The 22,357-nt window shown below is 41.5% G+C and overlaps 1 protein-coding gene across 1 annotated transcript in view; it reads right to left on the bottom strand.

The window, feature by feature from the left end:
• The window catches only part of SH2D4A (SH2 domain containing 4A), a 94,496-nt gene that overhangs the window by 28,408 nt on the left and 43,731 nt on the right, over window positions 1-22,357 (bottom strand). The window contains exons 5-7 of the mRNA XM_077274216.1: window positions 11,239-11,328; window positions 3,061-3,202; window positions 320-524 (exon numbers count right to left, since the gene is read on the bottom strand). Coding sequence (XP_077130331.1) covers window positions 320-524; window positions 3,061-3,202; window positions 11,239-11,328 — 437 coding nt within the window. The remainder of the gene's footprint in view (window positions 1-319; window positions 525-3,060; window positions 3,203-11,238; window positions 11,329-22,357) is intronic.

Below are 22,357 nucleotides of genomic sequence, written 5' to 3'. Positions count from 1 at the left end.
TGGGTAGGACTGTAGGCAGGTCTTTCCTTGGTTTCTCTGGCCTATAACAGGAAGGTAAGACTCTGCCTACAGGCCCATCCCGGAGTACGAGCATCACAGTAACTGAAAACTTCTAACACCGATTACACAAGAACCACAAGACGGATTTCTTCACCCCAGGTATCATTTTAATCAGTGTAACAGCATCAACCTGACTATGCCTGTAGTTTACTTAGCAAAATCCTGCTGACAGGTTTGCTTTCAGTCCGTACAACTGAAGAACATCTGTGTTCATAAGACATGAACAATACAAGAAGAGATAGTATGTGTAAATGTGTACCGATTTATTCCACAGTTGCTATGCACTTTTGAAGTTGATTTTGGCTTCGGTGGCAGAGGGGGTCGTTTTACCTCTCCACCAAAATGTTTGGCTCTTTCTGCCACAGCCCCTCTTTCAATGGCCTGCATTGACAATCTCTTATAATCATCTCGAGCTTGCTTAGCCATAGATCGTCGCCTTTCATCAGCTTCCTTTGACTTTTTCACTAAAAAGAAACAAAACAGCAATGGCATTTACTACAGTTTCGCATTATAAGAACTATCTGTGTAATTGTAAAATACTGCATAAGACATTCCATGACTGGCAAGGAAGATAATGTGATTTGAGCACTAAGGACATACACCTCCTCATTTCACACACCATGTTCTCATTAACAGAATACTTATGACACCAGACATCTTAGGATTTTGTTTCTAGTTTCTGATATTATTAGATGCTATATGTTCAAAATACAGGAAAGCTTAGCTGATAAGGGGAATTTGTGAATTCTCGACATAGCACAAACCCATGGCTAATATTAACAACACATATGCCAGGGATGAACTTACCATTTGGGCAACCTGTGTAACAGAGCAGGCGCCCAAGGGGTAAGGGGACCACTTCCACCTCCAGAACTAGTGGAATTGTGCACTTTCATGAGCTACTGGACAGCAAAGGGACCACATATTGTACAGGAGGCCTCTTCAGTCTATGTCTGCTCCTGACCCATGCATATGGTTTCTAGCTATTATGCTGGCATTACTACAACATATTTAAATATTGTTCTAAGTATTTCAGGAAATAACATAAAGCACATTCACCAATTTATAGCATGTCATTCGCCATACTGTCATATGTACCTCCAGAACAGTTTGGATTGTTAATAATGCTCATATATATATGGAAATTAGCTGCTATGACCAATCCCAGGCTTCTATACCAAGGGTTCCCTCGTCCCTGGGTTCCATTGACTTTGACAGCCCACTTTTCTTCTACATGCAAATATAATATTAGCCTCATTCACAAATGAACCTATGCTTCTATATAATAATAACCTGGGTAGTTTGATAAATGAATCATGAGATGCTGCCTTTGCCTATACATAGCAAAGCAATTATATTGTGCTAAAGGGGCCCGCCTGGGCATTCACCTGTTTCCCAGAGTGCCAGTCCGAGCCTTGAAATGACTGTAATTTCTAGAAGTGTTCCCAACACAACATCTTTCTTTCAATCTATTGCTGTATTAATCTTTGTTTGGCATAAATTCAATAGGAACTATTTAAAATCCTAGCATTCCAGTTACATGGCCAATCAGAACTGACAAAAGGGAAATGTGATCACTGTAAGGTGTAATGGCTGTACACATTTCATTCTACAATGTGCTGCGCAGTACAGCAAAATATGGCACCATGCATGCTCCCACCAAAATGCAGAGTAGCTTATGTACAAGAGGCTGAAGACTTTTCAAGTAACTTTAACCTCACAGAGGTCAATAAGTATCATATTTAGTCACATGGCAGCCCTCATAGAAGTTATTAAAGGGAACCTGTCACACCCAAAATCGAAGATGAGCTAAGCCCACCAACATCAGGGGCTTATCTACAGCATTCTGTAATGCTGCAGATAAGCCCCCGATGTATCCTGAGAGATGAGAAAAAGAGGTTAGATTATACTCACCCAGGGGCGGTCCCAGCCTGGTCCAGTGCCTCCCATCTTCATAGGATGACGTCCTCTTCTTGTCTTCACGCTGCGGCTCTGGCGCAGGCGTACTTTGTCTGCCCTGTTGAGGGCAGAGCAAAGTACTGCAGTGCACAGGCCCTGGGCCTCTCTGTCCTTTCCCGGCGCCTGCGCACTGCAGTACTTTGCTCTGCCCTCAACAACAGGGCAGACAAAGTATGTCTGCGCCAGAGCCGCAGCGTGAATACAAGAAGAGGACGTCATCGTAAGAATATGGGAGGCCCCAGACCGCGACGTCCATCGGACCGGACCGCAGCAGGACCGCCCCTGGGTGAGTATAATATAACCTCTTTTCTCATCTTTCAGGATACATCGGGGGCTTATCTACAGCATTCCAGAATGCTGTAAATAAGCCCCTGATGCCGGTGGGCTTAGCTCACCTTCCATTTTGGGGGTGACAGGTTCCCTTTAATGAAAGGTGATGGGCAAATGACTTTTCCTCCTCATAATCAGCACTCAGTCTATTCACTGTATCTGGTGCTGGTACATCTACGAGGTCAACCTTATACATTTTCAACACTAAATTAATCCATTTTAAAAACCATGGACTTATTAGCTGATCTTTAGCAAAAGAATGTTTTGATTTTCTCTGATTTTGATTTTAAAAGGGTTGTGTCCTACTGGACAATCCCTTCTTAAAGGGTTTAAGAAATGAAAAAAACCTGATCTCCTCCTCCTGGACAAGTGCCATCACTCTGTAGTCAGCACTGCATTCCCCTTGTGGGGTCATCACTCGAGTGCTGTAAATGGTATAGGAGGTATAGATACATTTTTTATTTTTCACTTCCGTAGGCTTATCAATAATGGGTTGTCACATATTAGACAACCCCTTAATCTGTTATTTTTTAACCTTAGCAACTGCAACAGGAGAATCACTTTTACCATCATAGAAATAGGTCTTTGAAGTACATTTGAGACCTATATTACTCTTTCACAGCTTCTTCAGAATTCATATTGAGTACTGTACTGAATACATAATTTTTTTATTTTCCCTACAGTGCAAAAGAAAGAAAAATGTAATCATACAGGTTTCTTGCCATTCGGAGTCTTCCTTTTCCAGTTTTTGCTTGACTTCTTGAGCTTCCTTCCAGTTCATGTAAATTTCTTGTGTCCTTTCTTCTAATTTTTGACTTTCATTTTCTTGAGGCTTCAATACAATAGGTGTTTTCTGAAAATAAGAAATAAATTATGAGAAATATCAGACTCCATAAAAGAATATATTATAACTATAATTGGAGCATACAATGATGTTCCAATGATTTTTAACAATGTAAGTATACTTATGGTACTTAAAAAAAAAATATGACAATAGATTAATTATATTTCTGGAGAAAAGTATATCATCATTTGTAGTTTCATCAGTTTCAGCAAATAATACATATGAAATATATGAGAAACATATAGGAAGATGCTGTATCTTTGGTAAGATGCTGCCATTATACAGTATATTTCATTTTGAGTTAAGATGGAGAATGAAAACTACAAATAAAATGTATGAAAATAATGAAAATAAACAACCTAACATTTAATGAACTTTCACACATATGTACCGTAAGTATATAGTGTGCAGAGAGAGTAATGTGGTCATGGATCAATACTATCATTATAATGGCCCATAGATTGCATCTCTTTCATTCTCATTCATGAGAACAAATGCATGAAACTCATGTATGAGAGGATTTATATGATCGGTGTCATACATGAGTTTTTATTATTTTCAGTCACAAGCTACTCAAACATAGCTTCTCAGGTTTCTTCCAAACTTAGGACTTATTCACACTATCATATTTCATTCAGTATTTTTCATGAGCATTTGTTACCCAAATTCAAGAGTGGCTGTAAAATACAGATAGCAATTATCATGGAAAGATTTGTGTCTTGGACTCACTAAGGGTATGATCATATTGTGTTTTGGCCACACATTGATGGCTCTGCTGGGGCTTCTATCTGAATCCCCAAAAAACGAGATTCAGACACAAACCCCGATGGGACCAACGACTTTAACCTCCTTTGCAACATGCGCACATCGCTTCTCACTGCCACAGCCCACATCTTTCCTGGCACATGTCAGCTGTTTTGAACAGCTGACATGTGCCCGGAACAGCTGTGGGTGGAATCGCAATCCACTCGCTGCTATTAACCCGTTAAATGCCGCTGTCAAACTCTGACAGTGGCATTTAAAGCACGCTTTAGGCCATCGGGCCGGAAATCTGCCCATCGGCGACTCGTGTCACGTGATCGCGGGTCGCCCATGCCTGTTTCTCCCATGCTACACCTGCTGAACAAGTCTCCTATATGGGGAGATGTAGCCACAATTGCTCCCCCATTGGGGTATGCAGGCCTTTGATGACATGATAGCAACAAAGCAGGAGGAACCTACGCTGATTTTTTTCTTTACGGCTTTTTTCAGTTTTCCTTATTTTGCCATGAGACAATTTAAATGTACAATTTGCCTTTTTCATAAGATCTGTAACTTAAACTTTGCATCCTTAAATTTCTCTAATGACCTTCAGTGTGTTCCTGGCACTGTATAACAGTTTCCCGAAATCAGTCTTGAACGCATATTTTCAGCAGCAACTAAATGGATATTAACACTTATTCTTGCCAGAAAGAAAACTGTTTCCTTGATTGGAAAAGGTTAAAACACAATTTCAGTAACATTACCGCTATTATTACTGTACCATATGAATAAAATGAAGACGTTAGAAAATACAATACAATTTATTTGTAAACACATGAGTGATCACATAATAAACAAGCAGGGCTTTAGAAAATTTCAGACAAAAACAAATGGGGGTTGCCATTTTATGTCTTCATAAGGCTGGTTTCACATTTGCGTTTTTTGCCGCTGCGTTTTAGCGCAAAAAAGCATGCGTTTTTTTTCCTATATTTAACATTAAAAACGCATGCGGTTTTTTTGTATGCATTTTGCCGCGTTTGACGACGCATGCGTCGTTTCTATGCTTGTGTTTTGTTGCAGAAATGCAACATGTAGTAATTTCTAGAGGCGTTTTTTTGCCGCAAAAAAAGTATTGCTGTCTATGTAAACGCATGGGTTTTTAAGCACATGCGTTTGGTTGCGTTTTTAAACGCATGTGTTTCCATAGAAAAAAACCAGAATACACACTGATAAGCCACCCCCCACCATCAAGGTGATAAAGGGATCTAAACCCTAACCCTGACTCTACCCCTACCCCTAACCCTACCCCTAACTCTAGGGATCCTAACCCTACCCCTAACCCAACCCCTAACCCTAGGGATACTAACCCTAACCCTACCCCTACCCCTAGGGATCCTAACCCTACCCCTAACCCTAGGGATCCTAACCTTACCCCTACCCCTAACCCTATGGATCCTAACCCTACCCTTAACCCTACCCCTAACCCTAACCCCAACCCTAGCTATTTCTATTTATAGTGGGTTTTCTTGTTGATTTTGATGATTGGCAGCTGTCACACACTTCTCAGCATGCGTTTCAAAAACGCAAACGCAGGAAAAATGCAGCGTTTGCACGCGTTTACATGCATTTTTTTCACCACCTGCGTTTGCGTTTTAAACGCTGCGTTTTTAAACGCAAATGTGAAACTAGTCTAACATATCCATATTCCTATGATGTACCTTACTATGTACAGTTTAATAGAGACTTGTAATTCTCAGATGTGTGTGCAGTATGTGTACATGCACGTTTTGCGAGAATGTTTGTGTTAGTCATACTTGTTTGACCAGTTTTTTTAGAGGCCAAAACCAGCAGATCAGAGCCAAAAAATATTAAGGAAGTCTCAAAGGCATTATTGAAATTTCTTTTCAAGAATTAGACTGAAAGCCTCCAACGTAGACAACTGTATGTACATTGTAAAAATATATCACATGCAAGCAGCGCTCTATACAGCAGTGTTCCCCATCTCCGGTCCTCAAGAGCCACCAACAGGTCATGTTTTCAGGATATCCTTAGTGTTGCACAGGTGATAATTTCATCACCTGCACAGGCAAGAATTCCATCACCTATGGAATACTAAGGAAATTCTGAAAACATGACCTGTTGGAGGCTCTTGAGGACCGGAGTTGGGGAGCACTGCTATACAGTATAAAAAGGTATGTTGCTGTATAATAGCCTAGTATATATATGCCAAAAGGACACTTTCTTGTTATACGCTAAGTGCATGAGGCTTAGGAATAACTTTATTGTGTGCACTGGCAGCTTTCTTCCATAAATACTTTTACTGCTGGTGGGCCTAACTAGATCAACGTTTTGTGTGCCTCATACACTGTAAATTGACTAAGCTCAAATATAAAAATATATAGTAGTCCAGTACTTGGGGATTAAAATCTCTTGTAACTTCATCCACATCTTCATAAAAACTTCATATTGGCAATCATAACATCATGTGCAAGTGGTCAGTGGTTTCGAGATTAGAGAAGCCCTTGTTGTCAGCCAACACAGCTATCACGGTTTGCATGTGCTGTCATGATTGCCAATATTATTTTTTTTATAGAGATGTGAATAAAGTTGCGAGAGATTTGAATCCCTGAATGCTGCACTAATATATCATTTTTTAGGACTATTATTTTTTGTGCACAAGTAAGGTCCTGTGCACTGGCCAATATGTTCTAGGACCCTATTATAACTAAGCACTTGTTAAACAGGGTTTTCTTTTCTAAACTCAAACATTGTATGTTTTCTAATCGGAGATTGACCAACAATGCCATTTTGTGTAGATTGGGGCATTACAGATGTCTATCAGCCAATAGATCAAAGCCTGGTTGTTTGACAGCCTGGAGGACATAAGTGCCTACAAGAATTAAGGTCCTGATACACATTAGCCTAACATCAGACAAGCCGACCAATATCAAAGGGTTCGGATGACACTCTAATGTGCATGAGGGCCCCCTGTCTCCTGACACATGACCAGCAGCCAATAGATCAAAGCCATTGACTTGGTTGTTTGACAGCCTGAGAGACATAAATGCCTACAAGACTAAAGGCCCTCACACACATTAATCTAACATTGGCAGAACCCACCGATATCGAAAGGTTTGGACATCAGCTTAATGTGTATAAGGACCTTCCATCAGTTCCATAGACAATCAATAGAAGTCAAGCATGCGCCCCTCCAATCCATTCATGGTTGAGCTGCAGAGTCCTGTTCTCAGGATTGCTGGGAGTCCCAGTGGTCAGTCCCTCAAAAGTCAGTAAGTTATCCCTTATCATCAGGATTGGGGATAACTTGTTTTATTTGGGGAATAATACTTTATCAGATACCAGATGGTATACATACCAGACATATAATGTCATGTAATATATACATGGTTGGGCTCTGCAGTACTGAATCCTAAAGGACATATATATCTCCATCATCCAAATTTCTACGTTTAGAGGTGTGGGGGCCCAAATAGAACTTTTGCTATGGGGGCCGTGTGAACTCTAGGTATGCCCCTGCTTGCAGAACGGTGATAATGAGGGCAATCGGCGCCCTAGGCTCCGGCGGTCTCATTGCTAGATTGTCCTCATCATAAGCAGCATGCCTGGCAGGGAGGGGGGCCCAGACATATTTTTTGCACAGGGGCCCCTGTGTTTGCCCCTGGATCAGGAATAGCAGCGTTTTGGATGTAGTGCAGTTCTACATTACAAGCACAGTAAATGGGATTTGTAGAAATCCCATGCCCACTGTGCTTCTTTTTAGTGCTGCGTAAACTTACGAGCCGCAGCATGCCACTTTCTGTAGCAGAGACGCTAGTCTTCACTGCCGATTTTTACCAATAGAATGTCATTACAAATGGAAAATCTGCATACACTGCCAATCAAGAGCTGTAATTAGAACACAGTGTTTTAGACAAAGTGAAAATACACTGCCTTCAAAACGCCATTATCCTTATCACAGGGACGTAGCCTGAAAGAATTGACATGCTGCAGATTTAAGAAACAAAAATGGTTCAAATCGGCAAGTAGAAAAAAAACGCAGCATGTGAACAAGCCCTGATAGATAGGTCACTGCCAGAGATGTCTGATAGCGCTCATTTAGGGTACGTGCGCACGCTGCGGAATGGTGTGCGGATTTTTCCTCACTGATTTTGGTAAATCCGCAGGAGAACCGCACTGTGGATTTACCGCGGTTTTTGTGCGAATTCCACCTGCAGTTTTACACCTGCGGATTCCTATTGAGGAGCAGGTGTAAACCGCTGCAGAATCCGCACAAAGAATTGACATGCTGCGGAATATAAACTGCTGCGCTTCCGTGCGTTTTTATCCTCAGCATGTGCACTGCGGATTTTGTTTTCCATAGGTTTACATGGTACTGTAATCTCATGGAAAACTGCTGCAGATCCGCAGCGTCAAATCAGCCTCAAAATCCGCAGCCAAATCCACAGCGTGTGCACATACCCTTATAGAGAATGCTGTCAGAATATCTCCTGTGTATGACATAGACTGAGAAGATAGCTGTCGAACGAACAGCTGAAACATTGCTGGGACGACAGCTATCCCTGAGGGTATGAGAGGCTGTAGGGCACATTTGTACGCCAATCACTTTCACAAATTGTAAAGGCACATGCCTGTTTTTGTTTCAAACCTATTGACTTAAATATTGAGGAATTGATGTGATTCTGGTCAGATGGACAAGCTGTACACATATTTAGTGGGTTGGTGTTTTGTAAACTATTAGTCAGAAATATTCTTGAGAGTTAATCTCATTTATAACAATAACATTTCACTCATGTCAGGAAACTGTTATCCAGATAGCCCAAAATCTAATACAAGGACTAATCTCAATTCTATCTCAGAAATACAGTGAGAGCTGATAATCCTCAAGTCAGAAAAGAAGGGTGTAACCTCCTTGGGAATAGAAGTACATACTAGTGTAGAGGTAGAGACAGAGTCCCTGATTCCAGCATTGAGTCACGTGCTGGTGTGCTTACTGTACTTTTGATAAAAATCACTGATTTATCAGTAGGAAATTATCACTAGAGGACAAGTTAACTGCTGCTATGTAATCCTCCATAGCCATGAGCTCTGTATAACCTTGCCCTCACCACTGATTTCCTGCTTTCTGCCTACACCCAGTGTACACAGGAAGCTGACAATCATTGGTGTGCGCTCAGCATTCAGAGAACTGGTTGGTTTGCAGCAGAGAAAACAGTGATTTCATCAAAATGACAGCAAGCAGCCCAGTAAGTGATACATCACTGGGATCTTAGAAAATAATAGTAATAATAATAATATTTTTTATTCATATAGCGCTGACATATTCCGTAGCACTTTACAATTAAGTAGGGACAGGTACAGACAATAAATACAATACAATGTAACATGTCACCAGTTACAGGAGGAGTGAGGGCCTGCTCCCAAGATTACAATCTGTAAGGAAATAGGGGGACTCAATAGGTAGAACGTGCTGTTATGTACGGTCCAGCCATTATTATTATAAGTGTTTTCATATTACGCTGCATGATCCGGACATCAGCCAGAATCTGAGTGCAGTTACCGTGTGCTATTGGATGCATTGAGGACGTGGAGACAGATGAATAGGAAGGAGAAGATTATGATTAACATTTAGAAGGAGGGAAGAGGGAAGCATTAGGTTAGTGAATTGAGGTGATAGGGTTACCTAAACATATGGGTTTTAAAGCACGCTTAAAAATGTAGGAGCTAGATATCAGTCAGATCGTTTGGAGTAGTGCATTCCAGTAGGCTAGTGAAGCACAAGAGAAGTCTGGGAGACGGAGATGAGAGGTTACGATTATGGAGGATGTTAGTCTTAAGGTACCGTCACACTCAGCAACTTTGCAAAGAGAACGACAACAATCCGTGACATTGCAGCGTCCTGGATAGCGATCTCGTTGTGTTTGACACGCAGCAGCGATCTGGATCCCGCTGTGCCATCGCTGGTCGGAGCTAGAAGTTCAGAACTTTATTTCGTCACCAGGTCGGCGTGTATCGTCATGTTTGACATCAAAAGCAACGACTCCAGCAACGAGCATAGGGGGCGTCTAGCCAGTCGGTACACTCCGGCTGTTTGACATGGAGCTAACAACCAGAGAGAACAAGAAGTGAGTCGCCGTTACGTCACTGGATCGCTCCTGCATCGTTCTGGAGTTGCTGTGTTTGACGTCTCTACAGCGACCTAAACAGGGACGCTCCAGCGATCTAGTTTAGGTCGGCTCGTTGTCTATATCGCCGCAGCATCGCTGAGTGTGACGGTACCTTTAGATAAGCTGCAGAACAAAGGCAATGGGTTGTGTGATAGAAATGAGGGAGGAGAAACAGAGCGGTGCAGAACTGTGGAGAGCTTTGTAGGTAAGAGAGATGAGTTTGTATTGGATTCTGTGGTGAATGGGTAACCAGTGCAGTGACTGGCACAGGGCAGAAGCAGTTAGACAAAAATATACCCCTAGGTGCTGCATTCAGGATGGATTATAGAGGAGAAAGCTTGGTTACAGGGAGACCGATCAGAAGAGAGTTGAAGTAGTCCAGACAAGAGTGAATAAGAGATTGTCAGGGTATGTTTCCACAGGCACAAACTGGCAGCGCTTTGGACGCACTCCATCCAAAGCGCTGCTGGCTTCTGTACGCGCGGTGTGTTCATTGAACCATGTGGAATCACGGCATCCTATACATTGGACTGTGACATTTTTGTCTTGCGGAGACTGATCATCTCCGCAAGATAAATTGACATGCTGCGGTCTAGAAAGACGCGCCGCATGTGTGTATACGCAGGTTTGCCACCTGCGTCTTTGTACGCATATTGGAGATGAGATTTCATAAAATCCCCTCCACTATGCTGTAACATCTGGCCGCTGCGGATTGGATGCTGCGGCTGTACGCAGCATCCAATCCGCAGCATTTATTGACCGTGGAAACATACCCTAAGAGTTTTTGCTGTTTCAAAGGTGAGAAAAGGTGGGATTCTGGAGATTTCTTTAAGGTGAAAGTGATACGAGCGAGTGAGTGAATCGATATAGGGAATAAAGGAAAGTTATGTGACAAATATGACACCAAGACAGTGAGAATGCTGCTTGTGGGTTATAGTTGAACTAACCAAGGAAATTGAATAGTTGGGTATAGGTAAGTTAGTAGAGGGAGATAGGTTAGTAGACAGATGGGGTAGCAAAAGCCTGGTGACAGATTCCCTTTAAGTACAACGTATATAGAAATCAAACTTGATATTCTGACGAGCCATTCATTAAGTTTGACAATGAAAATGGTCTTACCTGTAGCACACCGTGTTTCATAGAGTGCCTTGTAGAAGATTCTAGTAGTATATCTTGAATAGTTCTTGTTTTTGGTCTTTCTCTGATTGACTAGGAATGTAATGAAATAGACCATTTAAAATTACACCTATTGCTTTCCTTTGTATTAGTCACCACAATCAATAACACATACAAACACAATACCCCATAAGCAATGTATGAGACCACACAAAATGACCCAAAAGCCACACCCAGAGTTACAGCAATAAACTGAGTTATAGGCATTGTATCACGTTTCAAAGTTATCCCCTGGTCATAAGACAAGAGGATAATTTCCCAATCGCAGGGGAAATCTGACTGCTGGGACCCTCACCGATCCTGATAACTGGGGTTCGGAAAAGTCCAAAGTGAATGGAGCAGTGGTCGATCATGCAGTCTTCGTCTCCATTAACTGTGCATTGGAACACTGGAGATAGCCAAGCCTTGCGTTCAGCTGATCTTCAACACTCCGTTTAAGAATGAATAGTTCAATAGTGCAAATGATGCTCTTCAGAGCCCTGATTTTCAGGACTGGGGTGGGATCCAGTAGTTGGACACCAGCAATCCAGAAAGTTATCCCCTATTTCACTTACAGGAGATAAACGTGGCCCTTTAAATCAATGCAGCCTGAATGAATAATTTCTTTAACCTATAAAAGATATGAAATTCACAATTTAAACTAACTTCTACCTTATGCAAAGAACAATTTCAGGCTGTAAAATGCGATTGTAATTTTATACTATTCAAACTATAATGTTGTAATATGTGGTATGTGGAAGGTAAGTGTTAGGGCTTATTCACACTTGAGTTTTTGATGTCTGTGTTCTCTATATTTTTAGAGAACAAAACAATTCCACAATAATTCAATTGGTATAGTCACATGTCCGCTTTTTTAGAGACAGATAATCCACAAAAAGGGAATGTCTTATTTTAATCCATTTGGCTCATCAAAGTCATCCATTCCAGTGAAAAAAGCAGATAGCACTCCAATGTCATCAGTGTATCATCTAAATGCTGTCCATTTTTTGATGAGCAGTTTATAAGTAAAGGTTTGACTTTTTTTTTTCAGGATTTTTTTTTTTTTTATTCAGTCTACGGTCAATGGGGATATCTGGGGCTTTGTCAAAAATAAAAAGGTGCCTAAGCACTAACTGGTAGGTACGGTAGTTACTACCTACTAGTGATGAGCAAATATACTCGTTACTCGAGATTTCCCGAGCATGCTCGGGTGTCCTCCGAGTATTTTTTAGTGCTCGGAGATTTAGTTTTCATAGCCGCAGCTGAATGATTTACATCTGTTAGCCAGCATAAGTACATGTGGGGGTTGCCTGGTTTCTAGGGAATCCCCACATGTACTTATGCTGGCTAACAGATGTAAATCATTCAGCTGCGGCGCTAAAAACTAAAACTCGGAGCACTAAAAAATACTCGGAGGACACCCGAGCATGCTCGGGAAATCTCGAGTAACGAGTATATTCGCTCATCACTACTACCTACTTCTCTATTGTGCCGTCATGCTGATTGACAGCCAGCTCCTCCAGTTAGGCAGCGGGGATTCGGCGGTCAATCAGAATGACGTCAGTGGTCCTGTCCTGTCAATAGCGCAGATCAGAAAAGAATGCTGCTCTGTTGATGTAACATGAGCAGAGGAAGCTAAATAATCTCAGAAGGGGTCTGTGACCGCTCTTTGCCGGTGAAGAACGGCGCCGTGCACAACCAGAAGGGGGGTAGCAACTACCTGCCTGTTAGTGCTTATGCACATTTTTATTTTGCTTTTTACAAAGTCCAGTGTATACCCTTTAAGTAGAAATAAATTTATTGCTCATAGTCTGACTCATCACATCACATGTTGAGACAGTGTGCATGTGACAAATACTGTAGATTCAAACATTATTGTGACATAACAATATACTACAAAATGTAATACAAAATATTAATATGTCATCACCAACACAAAACCAAGACACAAGCCTCAATATCTTAGACTGTGATAATATAGCATGGTTTAAAAATGAATGCACAGAGTATTGTGACATCATCAGTATAAAACAAAGCATACGCACAATTGCACCCATTATTGTGACATCAAGATAGACCAAAGACAATGAATAAAAAGAAAACAATGTGACATTATCACAATAGAACACAGCCCATATATAAACTATAAAAAAAAATTAAAAATCATCAAAATGGACAATAGTTTATTGAAGAATGTATGGCCATTGTTGCATCATTGCATTAGAGGAATGTTTTTACTGTAAACAAAGATACAGCCTACTTGTAACATCATTACATTAGAACACAGCCTAAGAATTCCAATAAATGATGTTGTTTCATCATAACACTAAAAAAAAACCACTATTACAACATCATAAAAATAAGACACAACTCAAGAATTAAGATGCCTTTCTGACATTATCATAAAAAGGTGAGGAATGGAATACAAACATCACTGCAAAATCATCACCAGTAAACACAGCCTATATCTAATATATAAAGCTGAATGTGTGTGTGTGTGTATGTATGTATGTATGTATGTATGTCCGGGATTGGCATCTGAACCGTAGCAGCTACAGCCACAAAATTTTGCACAGTCACACGTCTGGACCCCGAGAGCGTCATAGGCTATGTTGTGAGGTGAAATTTTAACCCCGCGCTTTCCAATTCACCAAACAATTTTGCCCCTATCTACATAATGGGGAAAAAGTGAAAGGAAAAGTGTTGGAGGCGTCGCAGCTACAGGCACAAAATTTTGCACAGTCACACGTCTGGACCCTGAGAGCGTCAAAGCTATATTGTGAGGTGAAATTTTAACCCCGCGCTTTCCAAGTCACCAAACAATTTTGCCCCTATCTACATAATGGGGAAAAAATGAAAGGAAAAGTGTTGGAGGCAAATTAACAGCTGCCAGATGTGAACAAGGGGGACTTAAAGAATGACAGCGATGGCACCAAAGAGTATATACTGTACAGTTGCTAAGGTGGGGCCCCAACATGGGATAATCACACCACCACGGGGATATGAACACACACACAAAATGCGCCACACACTACCACGTGCTCGAACACATATACCACCCTCAGTGCACATTTCACCACACATACACCAACCTCGCCACATAAAAGTAGAAACACAAAAGTCGCCGCTCAAAACTCGCCACGCGCAAAACTCTCCACATGCAAAACTCGCCACACGTGCAAAACTCGCCACACGCAAAACTTGCACACGCAGAAAAATTGCCACACGCAGAAAAATTGCCACATGCACAAAAGTTGCAACACATGCAAAAGTTGCCTCACACAAAACTTGCACATACTCAAAAGGCACCACACATAAAACTCGCCACGCGCAAAACTCGCCATGCGCAAAACTTGCTGCACACAACTTGCTACACTAACCTGTCACATGCAACTCGACACACAAAAAGTTGCTACACGCATGTCGCCACACAAAACTCATCTCACAAAAGTCCCTACATGCATGTCGCCACACGCAACTCAACACACACAACTTGACACACGAAACTCGCCCTAAAACACACACAAGTCTGGTATCCTTCAAAAATAAAAATCTGATTAATAAGCAGACAAACTACAAGAGCAACAAATGTACCATATAGGAATCCGGCAGCTGTCAGTCACATGACCAGTCTATTATGTGTATGTGTGAGCTAATATATACTGCCAGGGGGTGGGCTTACTGTTGGCTGGGGATTTATCAGGCTGCCATTTTAGCTTACAAATACTGAGGTAAAAATACTGACCAAATAACGTGTGAACGAGGTCTAATACAGGAGGAGATGGCATACAGCTATATACTATATACAGGAGATGACACACAGGTATATACTATTTACAGGGGAGATGACACACAGGTATATACTATATACAGGAGGAGATGACACACAGATATATACTATATACAGGAGAGATGACACACAGGTATATACTATATAGAGGAGGAGATGACATACAGGTACATACTACATACAGCAGGAGATGACATACAGGTATATACTATATACAGGAGGAGATGACACACAGGTATATACTATATACAGGAGCAGATTACCTACAGGTATATAGTATATACAGGAGGAGATGACACAGGTATATGCTATGTATAGGAGGAGATGACATACAGGTATATACTATATACAGGAGATGACACACAGATATATACTATATATAGGTGAGATGACACACAGGTATATACTATATACAGGAGATTACATACAGGTATATCTAATATATAAAGCTGAATGTGTGTATGTATGTATGTGTGTATGTCCGGGATTGGCATCTGTACCGTCGCAGCTACAGCCACAAAATTTTGCACAGTCACACGTCTGGACCCCGAGAGCGTCATAGGCTATGTTGTGAGGTGAAATTTTAACCCCGCGCGTTCCAATTCACCAAACAATTTTGCTCCTATCTACATAATGGGGAAAAAGTGAAGGGAAAAGTGTTGGAGGAAAATTGACAGCTGCCAGATGTGAACAATGAGGACTTAAAGAATGAGAGCGATGGCGACAAAGAGTATATACCGTACAGTTGCTAAGGTGGGGCCCCGACATGGGATACTCACCACACACGGGGATATGAACACAAACACAAAATGCGCCACACACTACCACGTGCTTGAACACATATACCACCCTCAGCACACATTTCACCACACACACACACCAACCTCGCCACATAAAAGTCGAAACACAAAAGTCACCACTCAAAACTCGCTACATGCAAAACTCGCCATATGCAAAACTAGGCTCACGCAAAACTCGCCACACGTGCAAAACTCACCTCATGGAAAACTCACCTCATGCAAAACTTGCACACACAGAAAAATTGCCACATGTACAAAAGTTGCACCACATGCAAAAGTTGCCTCACACAAAACTTGCACATACTCAAAATGCACCACACATAAAACTCGCCACGCGCAAAACTCGCCATGCACAAATCTTGCTGCACACAACTTGCTACACTAACCTGTCACATGCAACTCAACACACAAAATGTTGCTACACGCATGTCGCCACACAAAACTCATCTCACAAAAGTCGCTACATGCATGTCGCCACACGCAACTCAACACACACAACTTGACACATAAAACTCGCCCTAAAACACACACAAGTCTGGTATTGTCCTTCAAAAATAAAAATCTGATTAATAAGCAAACTACAAGAGCAACAAATGTACCATATAGGAAATACGGCAGCTGTCAGTCACATGACCTGTCTATTATGTGTATGTGTGAGCTAATATATACTGCCAGGGGGGAGGGCTTCCTGTTGGCTGGGGATTTATCAGGCTGCCAATAGCAACCAATCACAGCTCAGCTTCTATTTTGCTACAGTTAATTAACCTGAGCTCTGATTGGTTAATATAGGCAACAAAGACATTCTCAGTATAACAAAGCTAATATATGTTGTGAAATGCTTCTATTTGCTTAGTTTTTGCCTTTTAATAATTACATTTCTATCTATTTGTTTTGTGGTTTTTGTGTGCAGAATAAATTTTTGTTAACACATTCTATTTTGCTAACAGCAGTCATTAACCCGGGCGAAGCCGGGTAGTACAGCTAGTATGATATATAATCCCAGTATATTGTAAACTTCTCAGAAACAACTTAATAAAGGTAAATGCCATTGTGACATTATCGCAATAAGACGCAGTGAAGACACAAGCTATTACAACATTGTTATAATAGAAAAAGATCTTACAAGAACCCTGGCAATTGCAATATTATCCCAGGGCAATACTGTTTAGGAAATCCAGAAAAAAAGCTATTGTAACATAGACGTAAGAAAGCACAGTCAATAAATAAAGATAAACACAATTGCAATTTGCCATTAATTCAATAGAGCTTATAAATGAAGACACAGACTATTATGGCTTCATTACTAAAAAACACAGATTAGGAACACCGATATACTCTAGTATGATATTTTTACAATACAAAGTTCAAGGATAACGACAAATGGGCAGACTCATGAAGCATTTGATAACATAAAATTGCAGTTCAAATTTTTTACAAACTTTGCAACTTTTTGAAAAGGTGGCATCAATTATAGCAGAAATGTACTCCAGCCCTCCACAGGTACATGACGAATGCGCCAAATTTGTAAAAAGGCACACACCTCTTGATGAATTTAGTCCACTTTAGGCAGAGTTCACATGTCCAGTAATCATCACCGGCTTGATCCAGCTGCAATTAGGCATCTTAGCAGGACAAAAAGTTGTCTCCACTAGATTTCAACTGGATCTGTTTATTGTTAACATTAAAGTCTATGTAGAATCGATCCGTTCGATAGCTATCATTTTTGCTAAATTTTAAACAAATCCATTTTTTGCTTACTGGATCCATTTCACATGGATTGTTATTGGACATCTGAACATGAGACCCCCATACACATTAGACTAACATCAGCCCATCCCGCTGATACCAACTGGTTTGGCCGATGATCTAATGTGTATGGGGCACCAGCAGGGCCGGACTGGGACTAAAATTCAGCCTAGGCATTTGAAGTCACACAGGCCCACTTGTCACATGGTGACTGTATAATATCTTTGTACACTTGTAGGCTACAAGAAGTGAGGGGAGTGTAACACGACTATATAACATATAATTACAGCTGTATCCAGCATTACAGCTCAGCCCCCATAGACTGTAATACAGCACAGCCCCCATAGACTGTAATACAGCCAGCCCCCATAGACTATAATACAGCACAGCCCCATAGAATGTAATGCAGCCCAGCCCCCATAGACTATAATACAGCACAGCCCCATAGAATGTAATGCTGCACAGCCCCCATAGAATGTAATGCAGCAAAGCCCCCATAGAATGTAATGCAGCACAGCCCCCATAGAATGTAATGCAGCACAGCCCCATAGAATGTAATACAGCCAGCCCCCATAGAATGTAATACAGCCAGCCCCCATAGAATGTAATGCAGCACAGCCCCCATAGAATGCAATGCAGCACAGCCCCCATAGAATGTAATGCAGCCAGCCCCCATAGAATGTAATACAGCCAGCCCCCATAGACTATAATACAGCACAGCCCCATAGAATGTAATGCTGCACAGCCCCCATAGAATGTAATACAGCACAGCCCCCATAGAATGTAATACAGCCAGCCCCCATAGACTATAATACAACACAGCCCCATAGAATGTAATGCAGCACAGGCCCATAGAATATAATGCAGCACAGGCCCATAGAATATAATGCAGCACAGGCCCATAGAATATAATGCAGCACAGGCCCATAGAATGGAATGCAGCACAGCCCCATAGAATATAATGCAACACAGGCCCATAGAATGGAATGCAGCACAGGCCCATAGAATGGAATGCAGCACAGCCCCATAGAATATAATGCAGCACAGGCCCATAGAATATAATGCAGCACAGGCCCATAGAATGGAATGCAGCACAGGCCCATAGAATGGAATGCAGCACAGGCCCATAGAATACAATGCAGCACAGGCCCATAGAATACAATGCAGCACAGGCCCATAGAATATAATGCAGCACAGACCCATAGAATGGAATGCAGCACAGCCCCATAGAATATAATGCAGCACAGCCCCATAGAATATAATGCAGCACAGCCCCATAGAATATAATGCAGCACAGGCCCATAGAATATAATGCAGCACAGGCCCATAGAATATAATGCAGCACAGGCCCATAGAATGGAATGCAGCACAGCCCCATAGAATATAATGCAGCAGAGGCCCATAGAATGGAATGCAGCCAGCCCCATAGAATATAATGCAGCAGAGGCCCATAGAATGGAATGCAGCACAGCCCCCCCCCAATAGCTCCACAATCCAGTCATCACTCATTGATAAAAAAAAACAAAAAAACACTCTACTCACCTTTCCTCCTGCCCCGCGCTGCTCTGGCTCTGGTCTCAGCAGTCGCAGTCTGCCCGCCCGGTCACACAGCAGGTGCGCGATGATATGACGTCATCGCGCACCCGCAGTGTCAGCGGCAGGCAGAGCGGGGAATGATGGGAGAGGAAGCGTCAGCAGACGCTCTCTCCTCCATCATTGCATTCAACTGTACCGGTGTCTATGACGCCGGTATAGTTGAATGCGGGGCCGGGAGTGCGCCGACAGCGGCCCACTACTGCCACCGGCCCTTCTGGCATTTGCCAGAACTGCCCGATGGCCAGTCCGGCCCTGGGCACCAGCCAACTGATGGTTGGGAGAGATGTAAATTGCTGCATGCCTGAGTTTGGACTGCCAATCACATTGTTCTCTCAGAGATAATCCACCGGCCAACGTGTCGGTCGTTGACTTTCTCATAGATGACAAAGGAGTGCTGGGCGAGCGGTCCTGTGTATGAAAGAGTCAGCAGAGATGACTGTTGGCCGAAAGATGAGCCGGAAAATAGTTTGGTTGACAACCATCTAATGTTTATGGTCAGCCTTAGCCTAAATAACACCAGCAGACTCTGGATCAAGGCATGGCATACAAAATCTTAGTCTTGAAGCGTTTTTCCCCTAGTAACGTGACCTCATCATCACAGTACATCACAACTTTGGAAAACAGCCAAACGCTATTATGAAATCATCTAATTAGAGCACAAGTCTAACAATAAAAACAAGCACTTTTGTGACATCATCACAATATAATACAGCTTCTTTTTTTAAAAAAAAATCAAACACTATTGGAATAGAATCAGAAGAAAACACAACCTAGAAATTAGGATAATCACTTTTCTGACATCATCACAATTGACCAAATGCAATATATGAAGACAACCTTTTGTGACATCTTCACAAAATAACAGACGCTGTAAATAAACACACAGGATATTGCGATATCATCATCACAATGAAACACAGCCTACAAAAGAAAACTCGAAATATATATATACTGACAAGATCATAATATAAAACAGCCTAGGAAGACAGGCAAACGATTCTGTTACATTGTCACCATAAAATATATTCTAAGGATGCAGATAAACAGAGAAACACTACCATGATGATAAAATAATAGTTACAGTGAAATGCAGCATATAATAACTCAATGCATGGGTTTCTAAGACCAGCATGTCATCCTAGCATAGTGCATGTACAGTAAGTAGTAAATTGACACAAATTTATTAGGGGGCATAGGCCATCTTACTCTATTTTTTATTAATTCAAACTATTGCTGAACAAGTTGAAGTAAACAATTATGTCTTACAAAGCAGTTAAGCTTACCTTAGATAAAAAAAAAAGTGCTAGCTGATTACTTGAGTTCTTTTTTTTAATTATTGCAATGTATTGAAAGGCCAGAAATCAGTCATTGTCACAATCAGGGCCGGCGGCAGCACCCTGAGCAGGCGGGGGAGCCCATTTGCCATCAGGGATGCTGGCACACTAGTGCCCCTCCCCTTGCTCCAGGCCCCAGCTCTTGCGATACTTACCTCTCCCGGTTCCACCGCTGCGGCGTCTTCCGCATTCTCTGACTGTGACGTTCAGGTCAGAGGGCGTGATGATGTCACGTCTGTGCGCGCTCTGCCTGAACAGTCCCAGTGAAGAGAGCCGGAAGATGGTGATGCTGAGGGGTCCGGAACAGAGTGGCGGCCAACGAGGAGTATTTATTTTTTTTTAAGTGTTTGGAGCATTTTATGGGGCCAATTACATATGGAGCAGTATATGGGACCAATTATTTATAAAGCATCTTACAAAGCATCTACACATTTATACACTAATTGGTCTGCTGTCCAAATGAATAAATAATTCATACTTATAGAGAGTTGTCCTTGAAGGGGTTGAACCATAACAGCAAGTTATCACCTATCCACATTACTACATAAACAAGTTATTACCTATCCCCGTGAGATGGCTGAGTGCTGCTCCACTTTTTTGTGTAATGTATTCAGTGAACTCCTATGCTCCCTCTGATATTGGCTATGGGAAGCCAGAATATTATGGCCACAGTTCATCAAAGCGATTACGCTTGAGTTCTGGCATAAATAACTTTGAAAAGCCACAAAACTTTTGAATAACACGGAGATGCCCAAAAATGTTATGACTTGGGTTTTTCAATCTCCCAGCTCTGCCAAAATGGGTGGAGCTGTACTGGACGGTGCCGGAATGTGGGTGTGATGCCACAGCTCATCTAAGTCATGATCAGCTGTTAAATTCCTAACACCAGAAATCTTCTCTAGTCCCTCACTGGATTAAGATTTGTGGCGAGGTGCATGGAGGGGCATGCCACTTTTCAGACTATCTTTATTCATCAAGACTCGTGCACATCTTAATGAATCAGAAGCATATGACTCCAACATGATCCCTTTATCATCACCTGTGTTGTTCACCCCAGACTTGATAAATCATGACCAAGTTTGGAAAAAAGAGCTATGACACATTTTCTTGCGTCACAATGTAAATTAGTATTCTTATTCCCTTCTGTAAACTGCGAACGTCATAATGCCTGGTGGCTTGCTGAACTTGGCTCCAGATAGTGAAGCCTAAAATCAATGGCACAGCAATCACGGAAGTTCAATGTTTACCCAGCTGTAAGTGTCGTGCGTCCCTGAAATTCACATTTGGGGATTTCCAGTAAGGTGAGGACATTTTACGGTTTACAATTTACTTGCTAATTCTCATATTCTTATTACACAGATAGATCACACAGCATAATAGTTAAATAATAACATTTCAGTACCGACAAAACCATTTCTAAGTCAGGAAAGTTAGCTTCTCCATTCACCATGAAAAAAGGTGAAAAAAGATTTTTGTATTCTTGTGGAATGATCTTCAATGTATTTTCAGCAGTTTCTGAGTTTAGCAACAACCTGCTTTATACATTTAGCACTATGCCATTTATAGACTGTATGACCCAAGGTCCATTACTTGTGTTATAAAGTTACCCAAGAAGACAATTCTGGGTCCAACTGTATATCTTCATGAACGTTTTGGAATTTTAGAAAAATTATGGTTTAGAAAAAAAATTAGCATATAAACTGAAACTTGACATGACTTCAGCAAAATTCACATTGATCACAAAACTAAACCAAATAATGTTTATAGTCTATTAAATATCTTTATGAGACCTAGTGTTGGCCATAGATATAGGACAG

Source organism: Ranitomeya variabilis, chromosome 1 (genome assembly GCF_051348905.1).
Source record: "Ranitomeya variabilis isolate aRanVar5 chromosome 1, aRanVar5.hap1, whole genome shotgun sequence".
In the NCBI taxonomy this organism is placed as follows: Eukaryota; Metazoa; Chordata; class Amphibia; order Anura; family Dendrobatidae; genus Ranitomeya; species Ranitomeya variabilis.
This window is presented reverse-complemented; position numbering and strand designations above follow the sequence as displayed.